The 22,751-nt window shown below is 38.9% G+C and overlaps 1 protein-coding gene across 2 annotated transcripts in view; it reads left to right on the forward strand.

Moving 5' to 3' along the window:
* The first annotated feature begins 5,845 nt into the window (after nucleotides 1-5,845).
* The window catches only part of LPCAT1 (lysophosphatidylcholine acyltransferase 1), a 67,584-nt gene continuing 50,678 nt past the window's right edge, over nucleotides 5,846-22,751 (forward strand). The window contains exons 1-3 of one of the 2 annotated variants that reach the window (XM_081950914.1): nucleotides 5,846-6,330; nucleotides 20,050-20,192; nucleotides 22,064-22,278. In XM_081950914.1, the coding sequence (XP_081807040.1) occupies nucleotides 6,178-6,330; nucleotides 20,050-20,192; nucleotides 22,064-22,278 (511 nt within the window). In that variant the 5' untranslated portion in view covers nucleotides 5,846-6,177. Of the gene's footprint in view, nucleotides 6,331-6,448; nucleotides 6,582-20,049; nucleotides 20,193-22,063; nucleotides 22,279-22,751 lie in introns of those variants that run through there. The other variant, XM_081950915.1, reaches the window with a different exon arrangement.

Consider the following 22,751-nt stretch of genomic DNA (forward strand, 5'->3'; position numbering starts at 1 on the left):
AAATGAGGAGCTTAAGTGATGATTAACAACCCTAGTGCTATTGATTTTCTTGGATCTAAATTGATATTAATATACATGCACTATGCATTATAAACACAGAGAGACGAATAATTACTGATACATCCGTATGATACCCAAATATTTTGTGGTAAAAATAGCTAAATGGACGGAGTCTTTTAAAACCAATGTACCATAGATGATGGAATTTCAGTACTGCAAACCGCCTTTGCTGAAATTCTTTATTGCATCAAATTAACCATGTAATGCTTTTCTTTCACAACTTGCTACTCATAGAAGGTAAATTAGGGTAAGCTGTAATTTATAAGTATGCTTTTCTAGAGGGGAAATCAAGTATCAGCAGAATTTCTAGCCCTCTCTGTTCCCCAGGATAAGTGATACTTTATGTTCTTGAAGTAGGATATGTATATCTAAGAGTATGAGTATCTACAAAAATATGTTTATTTTTGGGGAAGAAGCCACTTATGATTCAAATATCAGGCGCTGCTTACTCCCTTTGATAAACTAAAACAAATTCCTAGTTAAAACCTACAGATGCATGTACTCTTATGTCTATAGTTTCCATTAAGAGTCATCATCAGATATAAGGAAAAGCTTTACATTACTTTGCAGTAGCAGAAATACTACAGATTAACCAATTTGCTTATAAAGCCTCTGAATAACAGGATTTTCATATATGTAAAAGTAAGTATAGTATGTCTAACTCTAATAACAGTACTTTGAAAAATAAATCTCCTAGTTTAAAATTACACACAGAGGGCCCCAAAAGAATGCCCTTCTCATTTTAGACAGATATTCACAGGCAGAGAAATCACATACTTGGTAGATAGTATTTGGGAACAATTCTTCCTTCTATGAACACTTCCCTGCCCGTAGAGAAAATTAGCAAGTCAAAACCGGTGGCAGCATGGAAGTCGTCTGAATTATTTTGGGCATACTACCTTGAGTTCTATAAAGGCAGGATGTAAATCTAATAAATATTATCTTTCTCTTAATTTAATATTAATTAATTTAATTTCATTTTTATTTTCAAATTCAAATACAAGCAGTATGTTCAGAAGAAAATGTGGAAAATTGGTGCAGAATTATACTCAACTAGTCAAGTCAACCTTGGAAAAGGAATGTTACAGTTACCAAAACATAATTTAAACCAAAGAGAAGAGAAAAGAAGAGAGAAGAAGAAAAGAGGAAAGAAAAGAGAAGAGAAAGGAGAAAAGAAAAGAAAAAAGTGAAGAGAAAAGAGAAGAAAATAATGTTAGAAGTGTAAACTGTCTTCATCCTAACAATCTTTAGCATAAGGGGTGGGGAGGCCTTCAAGATTGTTACCATACTTTATATTACTAAAACGGGTTTCCAGTATTTTTTAACAGTTAGTTAAAAAATTAAGTTAAGTTAGTTTCCTAACCTGGCCTACCATGAAAGTATAACATCAGTCTTAAAAGCCTGACAGTGAGTGATCCCCTAATACTAAAGATCGTTAAGGCAGATCTAGTTAACTTAATGTTCTGTTCCTGTCATGGAATTAAATCACGTTTTTGCTAACCAATACATGCCTTTTCCAAAGTCACCTCTGTCCTTCTCTACAACACCTCCTTACCACAGAGTTTTTCAACTGGAGCACTGGGGATTTCTTGGGAGATCATGATTTATTTTTTAAAAAAGAGACAAAACAAAAATTTTTCAGCCTCCAGTACTGAGTTAATCCGCAGGAGCATGCTTTCATCACAGGCTGGACTGTAGTTTGCACACAAGTAGGGTGATGAGCAAAGCATGAGGTGAGTGAGGAGCAAGCCCAGCCAAGCAGTGACAAGGGACGATGTCAAGCCCTCAGAATTGGCTCAGGTGCAACACAGGCTACCTCCAGCACTCACTTGGCCCCCTCCCAGCAATTCCTCTTGGAACTTCTGTATCTTGCCAAAGTGTGCAACTTACAAGCAAGCAGTAAGACTAACCAGCAAAGACTGACAACTGCTGTGCAAGCTGGGCAGGAAGGGGATTTAAGTCTCACAGAACTGTGTTTCCCATGCAGGAAGCAACTTGAGCATCTAGATTCATATGTTGTGACTCTGCCTAGAATCTATTTACTACTCTGGCTTCTTAATTAGCTAAGACTTTGTCCTGGCACCGGCAGCAACAGGCGCATACCTGCCTTTCTACAGGCACACACCTGCCTTTCTAAGGATGCAGGACTGCCTTTCCGCAGAGACAGTGGCCTGGGGCGGGGGGACTCTGTCTTAAAACAGGAAACATAGGCCTCGCCTGGCCTGGGCACCAGTGGCAGCAGGCACATACCTGCTTTTCTGCATGCCAAGTGGCCCAGGTTGGGTGCTCTGTTTCAGACCAGGTGCAGAAGATCTGGATCAGGCCTGGTCTGGGCAGAAGCAGGAGCTACCCATAAAGCAGTGGGGAGGAAAGTTTCCTTAGTTAATGCAAATATGCAGGATTACACATGAATATATTTATTTTGTATTTCTGGCTTATATTTCAGCCTGAACATGCAGGGATTCCCTGAGGGCTGAAAAATACTTTAAGGTCTCCTTCAGGCTCCAAAGGTTGAAAAAAGCTGCTCTACAATAAAACCAGTCTAAACCCCTCAAGATAGTGAGTAAAATTGTTTCATCTTATCATAAGGATCAATACCCAGTAGCATATAGTTAACCTACTAAACAGTCCTAGCACTGTTCAGAAAAATAACAACGATCGTTGTCAAGTTTTATTGTAAAGGGGCACCAACCATAGTGATGCCTCCTGAAACAACAAGCTGTAAAAATTGAACTACGAATTATAAAAGCAGATTGTGAAATATCCCGGCTGACCTCAGCAAGTCCCACTCTGAGAACTTACCCTAGCATTTATGTATTTCATTGTCTTTATTGTCGTTGATCAATGAACTGTAACAGAATAGAAACTCAGTTGAAGTAAGAGCTGTGTTTGTTAATATAAAAAGACACGGTAGAACTCAAATACATTAACAAAGTTGCCTCTGCACTTGAATAAAAAAATCCCAAACCACCTTTACTCTAAAACTTTTCTGAGATCTAGCTCTGCAAAACAGTCCATTTGAAACAGTTATTACCCGTGTTTCCCTGAAAATAAGACCTGGTCATGTTTTCTTTTGGGCTTGAAAATGAGCACTCGGGCCAATTTTTGGGGAGGTCTTTTTTTTATGTGCAGGAGGCGGCAAGCACGGGGGCTTACGGGAGTCCCATTGTCTGCTTGCCTGTAGATGCAATAGGCCAAGCTCTCAGCATGCCCCGGCCTTCACTATAGCAGGCACAAGCAGCGGAGCAGGGCGGCCAAGAATAGCACTGCCAGGAGGACAAAGAGCCCACTAGAGGCCAGCAGCAACATGGACAGCCACTTAGCCACTTTAAGACTTGTGGATTTCAACTCTCAGAACTCCCAACAGCCCCCCCGCCTTTCCTGCCAATTGTCCTTTCCTTGTGCTGAAGACACATGGAGACAGGTGTTAAAAGTTAACATTTCAGAAATGTTACCTGCCACGTTCTCCGGTGCAACACTCTGCCGCAGCTTTGGAGCTAATTTCCACCTTCCATGCACAAAATTGCAAGACTGGAGACTTTGGAGGGAGCATTTTTGGGATGTGCATCAGGGCTCCCCAGAAATGAACGGTTGGTAGGAACCCCCCCCCCCCATTTTCCTGCCAATCACCCACTCCTTGGGAGCCCTGCACTGACACACATCCCAAAAATGCTCCAATCCTGAACAAGAAAGGTGGAGGTTGACTTCACAGCAGAGCTGCGGCCGAGTGTTGCACTGGGAGGCCTCCACGGGTAACATTGAGTTGTATGTCTTGCTCCAGCAAGAGGGGTGCAGGCCGGCAGCTCAACAGCCAGGGAAGATGGGGTTTTGGGGTGCAAAAGAGGAAGGGGCGATCTCCCCCTCCCTCCTCTGTCCTGATGTAGAGCCGCCATGGAGTTCATGCAGGGCAGCGCAACCCATGGTGAAGGGGGCCCTGGCAGGCCAGCGATGGGGAAGGTGCTCCAGAGATCTGGGCCGAGTTGCCCCATGCCAGGCAGGAGCAGCCCAGGAGGGCCCAGCCAGGAGGGCAATGAGGCCCAGCGAGGCTAGCAACAGCAGGTGCAGCAAGCCCATTAGCCTGGAAGAGGGGAGCCGATTCTGACATGCCATACAGCTTTCTGCCTCATTGTAGCAGCAGCCTGAGCAAGACCTGAGCTCCAGGCCTGGCAGTGTGCAAATCCTGACTGCCGCTTGCTCGAGAATCACAAGGTGAGCTGCAGAAAGAGGGGCCCTCGGCTGCGAGGTTGGTGCCTTGGGCCGGGCTGAGGCTGGCAAGAGAGCACCAAAAACTCATCCAGGTGCCGAGAGAGACAGAATGAGAGGCAACTCCCAGCCCTTGCTGGCTCAGCTGATTTGCAGGCCACAAATCAAGGGACCAAGCCCCCATGAGATGACTGGGAAAGGGAAAGGCTGCCTCCTGTGCCGGCCAAGCCCACTCCTTCACTGGGGCTCATTTTTGGGGTAGGTCATATTTTTGGGGAAACACAGAACATGCTTGGATACAGTCTCTGGGCCCACAACCTGTTAGAAATTCTGTTTATACCTAGCAGTAAAACACAAGGTGACTGTACTCGTTTGATCTGTAGTGCTAGATATAAACAGAATTTCTAACAGATATGCCTAAATATATTGATATCATTTCAAGAAATCAAGCCTGTAATGTACGTTTCACTGAATCTAAGAGGTAGGATTAATGAAAGTAGAATAAAAGTTGTTATAGGTATCATTTTCTTATTTCAAGGAACAATTCAATTCCCAATCACTTTTTGATGTATCTTAATATAAGGTCAAAAAAAAAAGAGATCAGCACATAAGTCTTTCAGATAGTATTTTCATTTTGATAGGAAGCAAACCTGAAGTTGTATTCTATATAAAGGCAGAGATTGGCAGTTTGTGGACTAGTTCCCATATGGAAATAACTTTCTGTCCACAATTTAGGGACAACAATCTGTTTTATTATATAAAACAGAATTCTTTGGCTACATACACTTTTGAAATCAATTAATACCGCTACTAAACATCATGCACTAACATTTTTTGCTCACTACTGCTGACAATCAGCCAATGTTTTGCTCCTTTTCTATGCTTGTCTCCAATTCATTTAGAAAACTGAGTTGAGCAATACCTCTTATCCCCACTACCATTTATAATACTATTGTATATTTTGTAAAGTATGTTTTACAGTAGCACTTAATTCAAGACATATTTGTGGCAACATTAGCAATGTTCCTGCATGCTTATTTGGAAGAACATTCAGTATAATGACACTTAATTCAAGGTATTTAGATCTAAATAAGTATTGTTGGCTCTTACCAATCATTATAAAACCTATGCTTGTTCCATCAATCTGAATTCTTATCCTCATTCCATCTGATTCTACTAATGTAAATGAAAATTCAACTTTCTTCTATAGGAGAAATCTTATGCACGAATACATCAATGTGCGTGCCTTGTTTTTGAAAAGGATTATTAAGGACATTTTTTTAAAAAAATCAGGGAATAATTAGAAGGTCTCCTAACCAAGTTTGCTTAAAGCTCTGGTTGGAAAAGATTGGAAGCAAGTGTCCAGATGGGAAGATTGTCAATAAATCAGTTCCTTTTAAATGAAGACCGCCCGGACTGCCGGCCAGCTCTTGCTCCGGACGGAGTGTGCTGTCCCCCCCCCCTTTGCTTCTACTTTTCCCGCCCCTTGTCCTAAAACCGCCAAGCGACTGTCGCGCTTTCCTTCCCCATCACTGCGCCTATTGCGCATGCACCTCCTTGAGGGCGGGGCTGAAGCCGAAGCCTGGTAGCGGCGTCTGACAGAGCCGCGCATCCTCTTTCACTCCCTGCCGGTTCAGGGAGAGCCAGCTGTGGGTCGCTGACCACATCTCTTCCTCCTCCTCCTCCACCGCCGCCTCCGCTAACTACGTTGTCGACGGCAGTCCCGGTTGGCCTATTTTATTCGCCGCGACCCCGAATTTTTTACTCTTTTCCTTCCTCGGAAATACATTTTCCTCCCCTTTGCCCCCTCCTTTTTTTTTTTTTGTAAAGCCACTGCGCCCATTTTCTTTCTTCGCTCTCTCGCCTCTCGATTTTTCCCCCTACCCCCCTCCTCCTCCTCTTTCGCGTCGCACAATGCGGCTGAAAGGCCGGGGATGCTGCACCCGGAGCAGAGGCAACGGCGATGGAGAGGAGGAAGGCAGCGGAGAAGGACGCGGGCCGCCCCCTCCACCAATGCGGAGTCCCTTCGTGCACCGGCTGCACTTCAGCGCCCTCCAGAAAGCAAAGGTGGGTGTGTTGGGGGGGGCGTATGCGTGTATGCGCGTACACACACGCACGCGTGTAAGCAGGCCGGCGGGAGGAAAAAAGGCAAAACGAAAGCCGCCCCAAATACGTAATGGTGCCTCCAACACTCCCCCCACCCCCGCCTTCCCCAGGTCTCCAAAGAAGTGTGCGCGCGCGCCCCCGCGAAGCAGCAGTTGCTTGCTCGTGTCTGCGCCTGAGGCATCCTCAGAACCTCTCGGGGCTTTATTAGAGAGGTAAGCGTGCAGAAAGTGCAATAGCGTGCCTAGATAGCTCTGCCTGTTAGAAAGAAACGGTTCCTCATTGTTAGCCTGGTAGCAACTAACGGAGGCGTTAGAATCCTTCATATTCTAGCTGCAGCTATGTATGCACTGGGGCTGTTGCATCTAAGTGTCCCTTGAGGTTAGCGTAGGGGAGGAAGAGCAGCAGCTGAATGTGGGAAGAGACGGGTATTAGTTGCTTGATCAGCCTAACAAAGGAAGCTGAAGGCCACAGTAGATGGAGCCAAATTATTAAAATAAGCAGAGTAACTTCAGAAGGTGTTCTAACAAGCCAACCCCAAAACTATACAGTATTTGTTACTGCTGTTTTGGGCTCCCTTTTTCCGTGTGCTCCTTTTTTCATAAAAAGTTTCTTTTTCCCAATCTATCATAGTTATTGTTAGGTTTTTGTGGCACTCCAGAATCCTGACACAAAGCATGAGAGGTACAAACCTTCCATTTGAACACCCATACTAATTAGCACTATTTGTACTCCAGTGTTGCAAACTAGTCAAGGAGTTTGCAAGAACATGAATGTTGGGATCCATAAAATTGTTGCTGGTTTGGACTCCTGTTTTAATAATAATTTCATGCAGAAACAATATTAAGGGAAAATAATCAGAAACTGCCAAAAAATTACATTTACTAGGGTTATTTATCTGTACCCAGTGTTCCAATTTATTATTCATGTTTTAAAGTTAGAGGCTCCCAGAACATTGTATCCATTTCAGTTCCTACACGCATGTGATTTTAACTCACAAAGTAAGCAGATTTAACTTCTTGATACTATTTTTTGGGCCTAGCAGGCATGAGAGACCAAAAATATCAGGCTCAAATAAAGTAATTGGCTGTGATTGCATTTTTGAGAAACAAATACAGTACATGTATCCTAATTGGTTCTAAGAAAACCAATCCATCTCAGATATAGAATATTGTCAGAGATATTTCTTGGTATGTACTCAAAACAGCCCCATCTTTTCATGCATACTTACCCATTATGTGCTGCAGAAGTCAAAAGAAGAGTGACTTTGAACAAAAGCTGTCTTGTTATGTAGGATTTGCTGTTTTATTAGAGAGAGAAAGAATTGAACTCTGCTTTAAGGTCATTGCCCTACCATCTTTACAAAGAACTTGCCCTATTTGAGAGAATGAGAGAAGCTCCTTCACTTACTAATTTTTATGTTTTAAAATCCACATGATAGTAAATGCAATTTTAATCTCCATATCTATAGAGCCCAAAATGAGAAAGTTGGGCTTACTATAGTCACCACAGGAGGGTGGTGGCAAACTTATTGTGGCAACTGAATATGATTGAGGTTTTCTGAAAACCAAGCTTAGTCAAACCCAATGGTTAACCAAGATTACTAAGAAGTACAGCACTGATTTTCAGCACAACTAAACTATACATACGCTTAAAGTCTTAAAAGAATTGAAAAGTTTAGTTGCAAAGAAACCCTAGCTTAAATGTCCTAATATCTGAATTATTGTACAAGCCATTTTAACCTCATTTTATTTTTATCAGTTTACCTTCAGCCACATTGTAATTCCAAGGATAGGAACACGAAGTAAGATACATACCTCACATTTGATTGAGGACCTTGCATCAGATCTTCTTTGAGGGTTTTAATATGACTGAAAATTAATTGATTTGGGAAATAGTGGATTAAACAAATTGTGGTCTAATGTGGGTTCTTCTGTGACAATTAGCAGTAACAATATAGTATGTACAGAGGACCCAAGAGTAATTACAATATTTCATGTAGATAGCATCACCATAGAATTCTGTGATTGGTAAAGCTGGTCCATTTGCCTTTTTCATAGTAATGGCACCAATATTCCGGTAATGTTCTGGGTGCAAGAGGATGATGATGAAGGCATTTTGTCTGTACAATAGTTATGTGCTCTGGAAATCACAAAAGTAATTTGCATTGATACCTGGTGCTATGTCACAAGCAGAAACTAGTTATGGCCACTTTGTAAAAAGGTTACGCAAAACTTGTAAATGGATATAGTACTATACTACTTTTGTTTAACTCACTTCTATATTTTGACTTCCCTTGCAAAAGATTTTTTTTGAACATTGGAAATTGACACAGGCATCTTTTACACACCCACTATTGAATAGACATACTTTTCAGTTTGAGGGAAATATTTGTTTAATATGAAGAAATGTGCTAGCTTCACTGTCAGATAGCTAAAATTATTCATGATTTCCTTGAATCTTTGCTCTGTGATTTATAAAATTGAATTATTAAAAAAATCCCAAACTATAAATAGAAAAATGTGCTTATTATGTCCTCCTTTCTAGTTCCAGAATTATGTATGAAATTAAAAATGTGTCTATCCAGACCTGTCTAATCCCAGTCATCAATTATAATTAGTCATTGGTCCACCTTTCTTTGCCAGCAGCTTTACCCATTTGTGCTAAGAGAAAGTGAAACATCAGACTGTCTCAACATAAAAAAAATGAAAAGTGTACATCAAGTCAATATAATGGAATGCTTTGAAATACAATATAGGGAACAGGTTGAGTGCCATCTAAAAATGAGCAATAAACAGCGTTTTGTTCCTGACTAATTCATTTAATGTTAATTGTATTCCCTATATTAATTGACAAATCTAATGTGTTCCTTGAACTAAGCTATGTTTTAATGCTACCAGTGTTAGTTTAAGCCAGAGGTCTCCAAACTTCGCAACATTAAGGCTCCCAGAATTCTTCAGCCAGAAGATCTTAAAAGCCTTAAAGTTGCCAAGTTTGGGGACCCCTGGTTTAAGCAGATCATGCAAAGGTTTAGATTAATTTGCTTCCTCCCCTTTCACATCCAGCTAGCATTAAACCAGGATTTCTAGTTATGTTGAACCCAAGATATAGTGATTTAAACTTTTGCTTAATCATGTCTTACGGAAAAACAATTAGTTGGCTTTATAAATCAATCAAAGCTATTAACTAATTCCTATTTGGGTTCACACAACACATTCAATCAGATCAAAAAATCAAACAAATGACATTATGAACCTTGGTGTGGTTTTTAAGAAAAATCTATGTAGGTTAAAGAGATTTTTTGCCCTCTATTCCTTTTGCAGCCTAAAGCTTTGAGAGTTGGGGAATTGTTTATGAGCTATAGTGAATCTCACCTTCTGATCTTTGCATAAGTAATATTCAATGAAATAGTTGATTTAATAAGCACTAGTTGTTCGTCATATATATGTTTTTGAGTGATAAAAATCATTTTCTTATTGTTTGTATAATAAGGATTCTCAAAATATCAAATAACAAATGAAACAAAAAAGCATAGATTAAATTCATTTTTCCATTTCACTTTCATGTAGTTGAATAATTATGAATTGGTTGCTAATAGCACTAAAATGTGTTAATATGCAACTGAACATCCTACAAAGTTTACTTTATGTAACTATTTAGAAACATTTATTCTTAAGATATGCTTTTATGATTAAGTAAATGTATTAAGTAAATGTATAAATGATTAAGTAAATGTATTAATATGTTTCTTTTCTGAGTGGCGGGTTCTCTTCCCAATTCCTGTTACTCTTTTACTGCAAAGATACTTTTTTCTAGTGAGGAACAAAAATTAGATTTTTAGGCATATAAGAGTTTTAAAAGAACCAGCAAGCTTAGAAAGCAATAGAATGTGAGTTTTAGCCCCAGTCTATGAACACTGCTTGGTGATTTTGGGCCAATCCACCCAACCCACGTCGTAGGAATGCTGTGTGGAAAATAGGCAGGAGTAATAGGTATATTAGTCACCTTGAATTATTAAGTTACCATATAATAAAGATGGGGGAAATTATTATTTGCATGGAAAAAACCCTAGAATTCTACACATTTCATAAAGTTTAACAACACAACATAGATTTTTTTTCTAATTGTTTTTTGTAGCTGATCCTATTTTTTTCCCCTTGAACCCAGGAAATAAATCATCTAAGGGGAGGTTGACCAACTGCAAAACTGCTTGCCTTGCATCTATATTGCATCTTTTCTGCTTGCTCACCCAGCTGTTTTTATATAATATAACTGTTAATATAAATGAGAGAGAGAATACAAAAAAAGGGGGGAGATGGATATTGCTTTTCAGGGAGAAGAAAAGGCAAAAGCATAGGGAATATAAGTAAGGGTAATTTTCAGATTGTGTGGTTTATCTGCTAATTTAGATATAGAGCTGGTATTTATGGAATGAAAATGCTTCAAATGATTCAAATTTAACTTCTACTCCATAGATTTTTACTCATTTCTTTAAAAAAAGGCTTTGTTGAATCACATTGCTTCATAGCCATCCTATCATCAAGATCTAAATAGCATATTTCTCATCTGTGGTTTGTAACTGATGAGTCCTCACCAGACAAGAGAAGTACTTAATATAACCTTGAAATTGCACAAGTTAAATCTCCTTAAATTCCATTAATTTCATTGGAAAATTGCTATATTTATGCTGAATTAAACCAAATCCTTAATTTTAGTTCCTCTGTGTGTTTATTTATATTTAACATGCTATTAAAATAGTGGTTTAATGAAACATCTAGAATAAAATGGAGCCAGAGATAAAGTTGTGTGGTGGAAAATATAACACCTGCCATTTATTAAGATTCTTGAACAAGACACTTGACCAGCTAGAATAAGATACATCTTACAAACTTAAACAACTATAGACAAATTCAGGGAAAATGAAAACAATTAATTATGGGGTTCCCAAATATGTAATCTCACGTGTTAAATTAAAATACATTGGATAACATAATTATCATTCAAAATTTAAAATAAAAACAATGACAAATCACTTCCATACTTTTGTGGAGATAACAATGCATATGTCTATGAAGTCACAGGAGTTTAGTTGGACTTGAAGACAACATTATTTTTCTTTTCTCGTCAACTTATTTTAGATGTAGTCACCTTACGTATATTCTTTCTTAAAATGCAGTAAAATATTCACTGGTTTTGGTTTTTTTTGATGTGGCTAGTTTAGTTTTCATACTTGTAATTATGTATTTCTTTTTCCAGTACAGTAATTTGTGAGGAAGTATTTTGGGATGTTCAACTTTAACTGCTATTACTTGTGCCCGAAAATCCACCTGTCCCAGTGGTGGGTTCTGGATCCCAGTGCAACCAGTATGGTGCAACTGGGCCCGGCATCCACCACATGAACACACGCAGCACGTGCATGTGTACTTACCACCTGCGACGCTCTGCTACACTTCTGTGACGTTCCAGCTGCTCGGCGGAGCGTCACAGAGGGGCTGTACACTCCATGCACGGAAGCCCCGAAGAGCTCAAATACTGGTAAGGAACGTGGGAGGGCGGGTGGGCCCTCCGGAGCACCATACCGAAATGGTACCTGGTACTCCCGGCAGGCGTACCAGGGCGTACCAGTCATAACCCACCACTGACCTGTCCCCTCAAAAGCTATCCAATGAGTCTTGATACAATTTGCATGGAATAGTTCTATTTGCAAAATAGTCCATCTGTAATGTTCTATCATATTATTTGTTTTCTTTGGAATGTATCTAGGGACTTCCCTCCCCCCCCCTCCATTCATTTTTGTGTCTAATTCTTGGAGACTGGTGGACATGTCCTTGCAGCTTTCCTCGCAAGGTTTTTCTGAAGTAGTTTGCTGTTCCCTCCTTCCCAGGGCTGAAAAAAGTGACTGATCCAAGGTCACTTAGCTGGCTTTGTGTCAAAAGCAGTACTAGAACTCACAGTTTCCTGGTTCTAGCCTGATGCCCTAGTTCAGTGATGGCGAACCTTTTTCGCCTTGGGTGCCAAAAGCACATACGTGCCTGCTATCACACGAACTCGAGTGCCGACCCACATAACGTAATGTCCCCGCTCACCTGTGTGGACCGTGCATTTTTGCACAAGGCTTCCTTGCCACTCCCTGCTCTGGCTGCTTCCCCTTGGATAACACCCAGTGAGGGGAAAAGTTGCTCTGCCACTAACAGCAGAGATTGGGGTGGGGGTGGGGGGATGCTCAAGTGTGCTCCTGTGTCAAAAAACCTTCCCTTATCATTCTCCTGTGTAAAGATTGGGCCCTTTTTACAATGGCAGGTGTGAGTCCAGTTGCTAAATTCTCCCCTTCTATTAAAGAGGATCCTGGGCACTACAGTCAATAGACAAATGAGGAAGGGAGCTGCTGGCACAGGGGAAAGAAAAGCAGCAAGGAAATAAGGAAAAGCAGCTTTTTCCCCTCAAGGTGGCTGCTCTGTTTCCCCCCCTCCCCCGTGCTAGCACAGAGGATCCTGCCTGGTCCCTGCAATCCAAAGGGAAATGAGGAAGAGAGCAATCTGCATGAGGGAAAGACAAGCAACAAGGAAAGAAGAAAAAGCAGCTTTTTTCCCTCAAGGTGGCTGCTCTGTTGCCCTTTTCTCCATTTCAGCACCACTCCATGGAGCCTGCCCCACCCCCCATCGCCCAGGTCCTCGCTTCTCCCAAGCATTTCTTTGCCTATTTAATTTTCCCTCCGTAGCATTTTTCCATCGTGTTTCTTGCCGTTTTGGACAGGAAAACAAAGTTTGTGGGACTAAAAAAACTCCTTTCAATCAATCAATTCCAACTTTGCGAGATCTCTCCCCCCCCCCCCAAGTTGTAATTGATCGAAGTTTTGTTTTAGTCCCACAAACCTTGTTTCTCTGCACACGATGGCAAGAAACGCGATGGAGCTGGAAATCAGGTAGGCAAAGAAATGTTTGGGAGAAGCGAGGACCTGGGCGATGGTGGGTGGGGCAACCTCGATGCCATATCACTGAAATGGAGAAAAGGGCAACAGAGCAGCCACGTTGAGTGAAAGAAGCCTCTTTTCTTGCCGCTTGTCTTCTCCCCCTCCCCCCTGCTGGCAATCGGGCAGGATCCTTTTTAGTAGCAGGGGAGGGAGGGGGGAACAGAGCAGCCAGCACGAGTGAAAGAAGCCTCTTTCCTTGCCGCTTGTCTTCTCCCCCCCCCCTTGCTGGCAACTCTACTCATTTCTCTGTGGATTCAAGCGATTGGGCAGGATCCTTTTTAGTAGCAGGGGAGGAGGGGGGAACAGAGCAGCCAGCACGAGTGAAAGAAGCCTCTTTCCTTGCCGCTTGTCTTCTCCCCCCCCCCTTGCTGGCAACTCTACACATTTCTCTGTGGATTCAAGCGATCGGGCAGGATCCTTTTTAGTAGCAGGGGAGGAGGGGGGAACAGAGCAGCCAGCACGAGTGAAAGAAGCCTCTTTCCTTGCCGCTTGTCTTCTCCCCCCCCTTGCTGGCAACTCTACTCATTTCTCTGTGGATTCAAGCGATCGGGCAGGATCCTTTTTAGTAGCAGGGGAGGAGGGGGGAACAGAGCAGCCAGCACGAGTGAAAGAAGCCTCTTTCCTTGCCGCTTGTCTTCTCCCCCCCCCCCTGCTGGCAACTCTACTCATTTCTCTGTGGATTCAAGCGATCGGGCAGGATCCTTTTTAGTAGCAGGGGGGGAGGGGGGAACAGAGCAGCCAGCACGAGTGAAAGCCGCTTGTCTTTCCCCCGTTCCGGCAGCTCTCTCCTCATTTCTGGTTTGCATTGGGCTGTTTTTCGCCCTTTGGAGGCTTCAGGGAATCCTCCGAAGATTTTTAAAAAAACTATCGAAAATCAGCTGGCCAGCGGGCGCATGCGCACTGGAGCTGACAGGGCAATGCCTCGCGTGCCCTCAGAAATGGCTCTGCGTGCCGCCTGTGGCACGCGTGCCATAGGTTCGCCATCACGGCCCTAGTTACTACACCAAACTAGCTCTTTCTAGGACACAGGTGTCAAACTTGATTGCATCACGTGCTGTATTGTGACATACCACGATCTTTTTGCCTTTGTAGCTGGGGTGGGTGCAGCCTGCGTGTGATGCATCCAGCCCATGGGTCACTAATTTAACAGGCCTATGCTAGGGATTTAGTTACCATTAAAGATAATCCATAATTATTTGAATTGTTTCTACTACACTTTAAAATTACCTGTTTATTAGGTAACACCAGATCTCACTGAAAATCTAATAGATTTATGAATACATTTTCAATTTGAGGCTCTGCTGCTTATGAATTTAAGGTTAAAGTGGAGGTAGTACTCACTGTTTTACTAAACAGTGAATAAGAATTACCAATTCTTGGTATTCTCAACAGCTACTACTTAGCATCTGCTGGTGTCTTACCATTTTAGAATAGCATAGTGATTACGATATCTAAGAGCAGTTCTGCTGATGTGAAAAGAATGCATTTTTCTTCAACAGGAGCCAGCCAAATGGCAAAAAGCCCATAAACAGTGTCTGTGTTATTAAACAGAATCCAGACTAAATGTGAGAATTTTATATCCATGTCATAGCAAAAGAGTTTTTCTTCCTTTTTGCTATGTTGAAAGCTGCCAGCAATAGTCTCTGATGCTTGACTATGGAAGAACCCCTGGTGTTCATAGGATTAATATGTGAATTTTGTTTGATTGGCAAAGATCTGCTATTTGAAGAAAAATGGCTGAGCTGTTTGCTAATGAGTAAGAATTGTAGGGTGCAACAATGAAATCTACAACTCTTCTGGTGCCCCTTAATTTTAATAAAAACACATTCATGCCATCCCAAAATTCTTTCGAACTCTTCTAATTCAAGAGCTGGTTTTATAAGAGGGGATAAAATAGTTATCTAGAGAAAACAATACGGTTTAATAGCAACCATATTATTTAAGTTGTGGACATCTATGAACTTTATGAAAAGTGTCAGGACAATGTGAAAAATAGATGATGTCAAATCTGAAACATACCCATTATTATCTCATCTGCCTTTTTCATAAATTTATTTCTCCTTCTACCCTCATTCATTTTTTCAGTCTTGAAATGAAACATTCAGTTCCAATTTTAACTTTCTATAAAAAGGTAGTAGGACAGAAAATCTTCAGGACAGCATATCATTTCTCAGCTATGCTTATGCTCTCCTGGTTATCTCTGCTATTGCAAGATATTTTTTCCCCATAACTCAAGACAAGCAAAACAGGAAATTAGTATTGTTTGCAATGCTTGAGCTGTTGCAGAATCTATTGGAACACAAACTACTTACACGCTAAGAATTATATCAACAGGTTGTATCATTCTATTCTGACAGACATGGTTTAAGAATATTTTCAGATTAGTCCTTTTTCCCTTCTATATTCTTATTTTCAGTATAACTTAAAGCAAATGATCACAAATACAATTACAGTATTTTTGGGTAGTTTTAGTTAATAAAAGTATAGCAAACAATATCCAGTCAGATTTTTTTCAGTATCTTCAGTGCTGTCTGGTAGTTTTAGCTAATGCTTACATGCTAAGATCACAATATTAACAATTTGTTTAAGTTACTTTGGATTAGCAATAAATGATATTAATCTCTAGAAACTCATCTACAAGTAGTAAGGTGAGATGGTTATTAAATTTTCTGTGATGTTAATTTCTGCTTGAAATATAAAATGATTCATGATTATGCTCTTTTAAATTGAATTGATAAAATGATCAAATTGCATATGCCTCTTAAACTGAAAACCTGAGGCATAATATGTTATTTATGTTTTTATTTAAACAAGTTATATGGCTTCCCTTTCACAACAGTGCCGGATGGGGGACATAGCATAGAAATTAAAGCTCAGTAAAAATTTCCCACAAATTGGCAACTGAGGACTAAGTCACTACAATAACTTGCATTTCACTGGTCTCATTAATCTCCCAACCCCACATTTTTAAGGCTTTAGGAAAACATTGCAGAACATCAGAAAAAGGAAATAGATCATCTATATAACATCTTGCAAAAAAAAAAGGGATACCCCCACAACTTTATCAAAATGCCTGACTCAGCCCAATATAGCATAACCAACACAAGCTGTGAAAAGCATAACTCTGCCACAAAAACATCTCAGAAACCATCATTAGAATCTCATGGTATCACTAGGCACACAAACCAACTAAAGCCCTCCAAAACATCCTAAGTAGATCAAAAGACCCAGCAGTCCCATTAGAAAAAACAGAAGTCATCTACAGCATACACTGAAAGGACTGTAACAGCTACTATGTAGGACACACAGGCAGAAAACTAGCGGAACACATCCATGAACACCAGTTTGCATCAGAAGACATGATGAAAAATCAATAATTGCACAACACATTGACAGACTTAACCATAGTTTCAACTGGGAAAATATGAATATCCTAGATTAATTAAGTCCAAAAATGCTAGAGAATTCCCAGACCCCTGGCACTCAGACACACTGGCCATCAGCAGACACATAGAAATAAACAACATCTACATACCATTTAAAAGAGACAATCAAAAAGCCAAAAAGGAAACAAAAAAGGCAAAATACCTCTTTACCTGCAATCAGTACTCAGGTGAACAAAGATTAACCACCAAGATTAACATTAGACGAACAATCAAGAAGTAAACAATACCCCAGTCATCCATCTACTCAAACAAAAAGGCTAATAGTAAACAACAGCTTCATCAAGGAACCACCCAAACCAGACCCACTAACACTGACAGGGCAAGCCACTATATAAAATGAGAGCAAATGATCATCTTACCTACTTTGGTAATTAAATATCTGCAAAAAAAAAAAAAAAAACACACAACCAAACTCGGAGAGCAACAAGGACCCTACAGTTTTATGAAATGCCAGATTTGGGGGAAGATGGAGATAGGTGTTTCAGAAGGCACATTCTGCAACACCAAAAGCCAACTTCTTAGGCCCCACCAGATAATAATCTATTATATGACTCAGACAGTGCTCTTTCACTAGAATCTAATAGCATAGGTGGAAACAGTGTACACCGTACATATGTGTAGGTATGCACTCATTCATTATATACATTTTATGTGGATATATTTTGAAGGAGCACTATATTAAGTTTGTATGTGGAGAATCTCTTCGAATATTAAGTATAACCCCCCCGCCGCCATTTTTTCATCCAGCAGAATTTTTTTTATGATTAACAACTAAAATAAGAAATAAATAAGAAAATGTTGGTCATGGAAGAATTAAAAAAGGAAGGATGAATGAAATTCTTAGAAGTAAAATTTTGTTTGTTAATCAGAAAGCTACACCTTTTTGTTTGAGCTAATACTGTCAGTTTCAGGCAAATTTTCTTTTCATGGGGATTTGAAAATAGTCTTTGATATCTCTTGTCTTCTAGTTCCAGCTTTGGGTAGAATCTTTTTGAGCAATCTAGAAGGCTTTTATTTGGCTCAGAAATCATAAGAACATGTATAATAGCATTAGATGCTAATATTTAGCTAGAATATGAATCGTTTTAAAGGTAGCTCTCCATGCAATATATATTAGACATCATTGGTGCCTCAAAATGAAAGATTCTTGATATATTTTAATATGATTGTGTTTTTATGATTTTCTGTCTGTCACTCAGACTTACTTCAAAGTGCTATATTATCATTTGTAATGAGAATCTAACCTTATATATCTGTTAATCTGCATTGTAAAAATGATTAGAATATTTTATGTAATACAGAAAAATAAATTAGAGTAATATTCATATTTAAACTAATATCTGCCTCTAGAATTTATTTATTTTACTTTTGATAAATTACATATTTCACACATTCTTTAATTGTTACTGTCATCCTTTGTGCATGTTTTTCTATTTAACAAACTCTTTCTTTAGTTTCCAAGCATAAAAAGTGAAATAGGTCCATGTAACAGATTCATTTATCCTGTTCATTAAAGTAACATGATTCTTAATCCTAATCCACTTTTGAAAGTATAGTATATCTTAATGATCACTATCTCATTAATTTTTTTTGTTCAGACTATATGTAAGCAAAGTGCATTTTTAGCACATTATATATAAAATAAAAGGATTTTTATGTGAATGAATAAATGAAATGGTAGAAGTTGAATTATAATAAATTCTATACTGTTAACAGTATTTCTGATAGTTGGCAATATGTCTTGAGCATAAAATCTGTATAGTTGGACATCCCTGGTATGAGTATGGATATTCACATAACTGTTTACAATATTGTAATGGTATTAATTTTCTACTGAAACCAATTCCCTCCCAAAAAATATCCCAAAAAGGACTAAAAATGTGGACCCGAAATATAAAAAATTACAAATGCTGTCCTTGGAAGCAAATAAAAATACAATAAATTACAGCTTTGATTGCAGAAAATTCTTTCTTTACATTAAAATGTAAAGGATTTTTTTGCAAATCAGATCAAAATTATATTTGATATTGACCGTATGTAATTTACAAGACATTGAAATAAATGAAATAAATATGTGAACTACTAAGTAATATTCATGGTGGTTCTTCTGAGTTTCTTGATAGAAGATCAGAATAAAAATGTGAAGCAAAAAATTTGACAGTTGAGATGATGTATACATCCCTTTGCTGTGAGTTCATCTGCAAAGCCAGGTTCTGATACATTGGAACTAGTTAAGAGAAATTTTGAGAATAGGTTGCAAGTTTGTGCTTTCCCATGATTCAGTTCTTGTAAATTCAGCTGTAGTATTATAGCCATGAGACTTTTCCAAATTTGACATATCAGGTGGTTAAAGATGTTTTTAAGCCTCCTCCCCCTTTTGAAACCTAGAGGGTGAGGGTGAAGAACGAAATGGATGTTTTTTCACAAAATAAGTGTGAAATATGCCACTAATGCTGATACTAGATTTCAACATAGCAGTTTAGGAGTGCTCTGCAGTTGCCAAAATAGGTTAGGGAGTTACAGACAATTCATGGATGATTTAGTTTAGTTTAAACAATTATGGTTATCTGTGCTCGGGAAGCTATATATTATATGCCAAAGCACTATTGCATATCTTTGTTAGTCAATTTCTGCAAACAACTTTAAAGTGCTATGACAAAATTTAGATTTTAAACAAATATTGAAAATCTCTAACTGTTCCAACTCAGTGTTTAATTATAAATGTTCTTCTGTGCTAATTAAATTATATATAAGAATATGACAGAATTTTATTTAGCAACCACTGGGGCTTTGTGTAGAATTGGAAATAATTCTTTGCCCCTTTTAGCAGTGGTGAAATTCTAAATTTTTTACTACCAGTTCTGTGGGTGTGGTGTGGCTTGGTGGATGTGGCAGGAGAAGGATACTGCAAAAATCTCCATTCCACCCCACTCCAGGGGAAGGATATTGCAAAATCTCCATTCCCACCCTACTCTGGGGTCAGCCAGAGATGGCATTTGCCAGTTCTCTGAACCACTCAAAATTTCCGCTACCAGTTCTCCAGAACCTGTCAGTACCTGCTGGATTTTACCCCTGTCTTTTTGTCACTTTAACATTTTGCTATCTGTACAAAATGAAGCTTTGGAACCACAATTAAAGCAGCTTTAACACATATAACAGAGATAGAGAAAGAAAGGTTTGTTAATTGTTTTATGTGCTCATCAATCAAATATTGTTTGGCTTGTGTCCAAATCAAATCCTTTGAAATGAATCCTTTTAATTTTGCAGATTGTCTTCATGACCTTGACTCTGTTCCCCATCCGGCTGTTTTTTGCTGCGTTTATGATGTTGCTGGCTTGGCCTTTTGCCTTCATTGCCTCAATAGGATCTGCTGAAAAACAGCTAGAAAAACCGCTATCGTGGTGGCGAAAGTAAGTTGTTATGTCTGTTTTATTTGCCAGTATCTCTTGCCATACCTCAACTGGTATGGTATAAGACAGCAATGAGCAAAGTGGGCTCCGTTCAGCTTCCCAGGACCCCATCTATTCATTCTCCCACTAGTCCAGCCCCAGAATATGGCAATTATCATTTCCAGTGATGTTATTTCAATGGATGTAGCATTAGGGTCAGGATAGGAGAGGTTTATTTCCCAAAGCTGAAGTTATGTAGTCCTCAAGAAGCATGAGAAATTGAATTGTGGCCTCCAGTCTCCAAATATTGCAATCCTTAGATCAGTAACTTAAAATACTTATATTTTTTTATGACTCTAAAATGAATTTGCTGTAGAGAAAGTATACTTCCATAATAAGGCATTATATATATAGAGAGAGATTTACTACAATGAATAACTTCATCCTACAATGCTACTTATTTTTTAGTGTAGAATCTTCCTCAATTACTTAAATTGCATTTGTCCTTTTCTTTTTAAACTTGAAGATGAGTTACTGAAAATGTTGATAAGCTCTTGAGAGCTCTGCTGTTTCTGGAAGTATTTCAGTGTGTGCTCTGCCGTGCAATGTTAATACCAGGATTAACATAGGTACATCTGATAGGATCAAAATCTAGCTGTTGCTGAGCAGTTTAGCCTCTCCTCATTCATACTTTTCACATTTAGTCATATGAGAAATAATGTAGAAAATAGTCTTCTGTTGTCCGAGTGTTTCGTCATATTATCTTAAAAGAAAAAGAGGTTGTTCAAACACCTAGTTCCGACATATGCACATTGAAATATATTTTAAAGTGAAGACGCCCACTCCTTCACCTTTAGAGAATGCTTTGTGGCCAAGCTCCTTATGCATAAAAATGTAACTCTTTTCTTTTAATCAAAGTTTTGCTTTCAGAGTGAAGGAATTCAACAATATTATTGTTTCAATATTGACAAAGAGGTTCCATAGTAATATAATTTATGTCATAGAATGGATACATTTTGCCTGCTTTGATTGAACATCTATGATGGATACTGACTGGGGGAGGCTCAGAAATTCATTCATTTTTTATTTCATAGCCTTTATAAAGCTGATTTGATTGTGAAACTTGGCTTTTTTATTTTCCTGAGTCTCCCACTCATTTTGTTTGGATGCGGAGGAGGCTTGATATGATTTATAGAAGTGTTGGATAAGGAGGTGATAAAGTGAATAGTAAAATCAGAGGAAAGCAGGATTGATTTAGTAGTTATTTATTCCAGTCTGGATAACTTAAGACTACCTACAGTCCTAGAAACTTTAGGGCTATTTCTGTTCTGGAATAATCATTTCTAGAAAGCAGTAAACTATTTCCAAATTAACGCATTCTGGGAGAAAACAGAATGATATGAGGACAGTGGAACCTAATGCTATAAGGCCACCAAATTTTGAATACAGGTAATAAGCATTTTAACAATTTTCATTTACCTAATTTAAATCAGTTGTTTTGTCATAATGCCATCCATTTCTGTCCTTTATTTTTTTGAACTGGATGCCTACTTAAATGCCAAGCATGGTTGTTGTTCCCCAAATTTACACACCATCAATTTACCTTAGGTGGTAGTAATTTTTGTTTTATAGTGATCTACTGCAACCATCTGCCTTTGGAAATATATATATATAATAAAATCAGTCACTGGGCACGTAGGTCACATTTTACTGTTTAAGCAATTTTTAATTATCTTACATAACAGTATGATGTTTTAAAATTAAAAACATTCTCAAGAAACAAGAACTTTGTTTTTTAATATATTCAAAAGTTTTGGTCATCTAGGAAGGGTTAGCTGTTATTTTAAAATAACAAGGTTGCTTTTGCATCTGTTGTATCCACTTGTTTTCAGAATTATTGATATCTTGCTGAAGGCAATTATGAGGACAATGTGGCTTGCTGGTGGATTTCATTGGATAAATGTGAAGGGCAGACAGGCATTGCCCACTGAAGCAGCAATTCTGACCCTGGCTCCACATTCATCGTATTTTGATGCAATACCAGTGACAATGACTATGGCTTCCATTGTTATGAAAGCTGAAAGCAAAGATATTCCTGTGTGGGGAAGTAAGTAAAAATATTATCTTCCAAATAATATTCAGATGATTGCACTTAGTTTTGGTATTGAAAAACTATTCTAAACATAATACCAACTAAGCTAAGCTTTACCTTTTGAATGTAAAGAACAGAATTTTAAAGAAAATCTTGGGGCCCTCCTGAAAAATGCTTCATATTTTTAATACATTGTTATTATATGAGTCATTCTCACAGGGTCGTATTTGGGTTTTGAGAATCTATCAACTAGCCCTTAGTTACCTGCTTCAAAATGTTGGGATATTATTAATTAAGCAAAGACTGTGGTAACAAATCACTTCAAGGACCACTATTCTACTCAAGTAGGTTTAGAATGCCATAGGACTCATAAAACTACTGAGAAATATGGTTCAATTATACAGTATTTGTTGAAGTTACCTATAATATTTTATGGATTACCATTGATTCCAAGATCTCTTTATAACTACAGCCACATGAAAAAGTAA

This window comes from Natrix helvetica (genome assembly GCF_964273705.1).
Source record: "Natrix helvetica genome assembly, chromosome: 4".
NCBI classification, from domain to species: Eukaryota; Metazoa; Chordata; class Lepidosauria; order Squamata; family Natricidae; genus Natrix; species Natrix helvetica.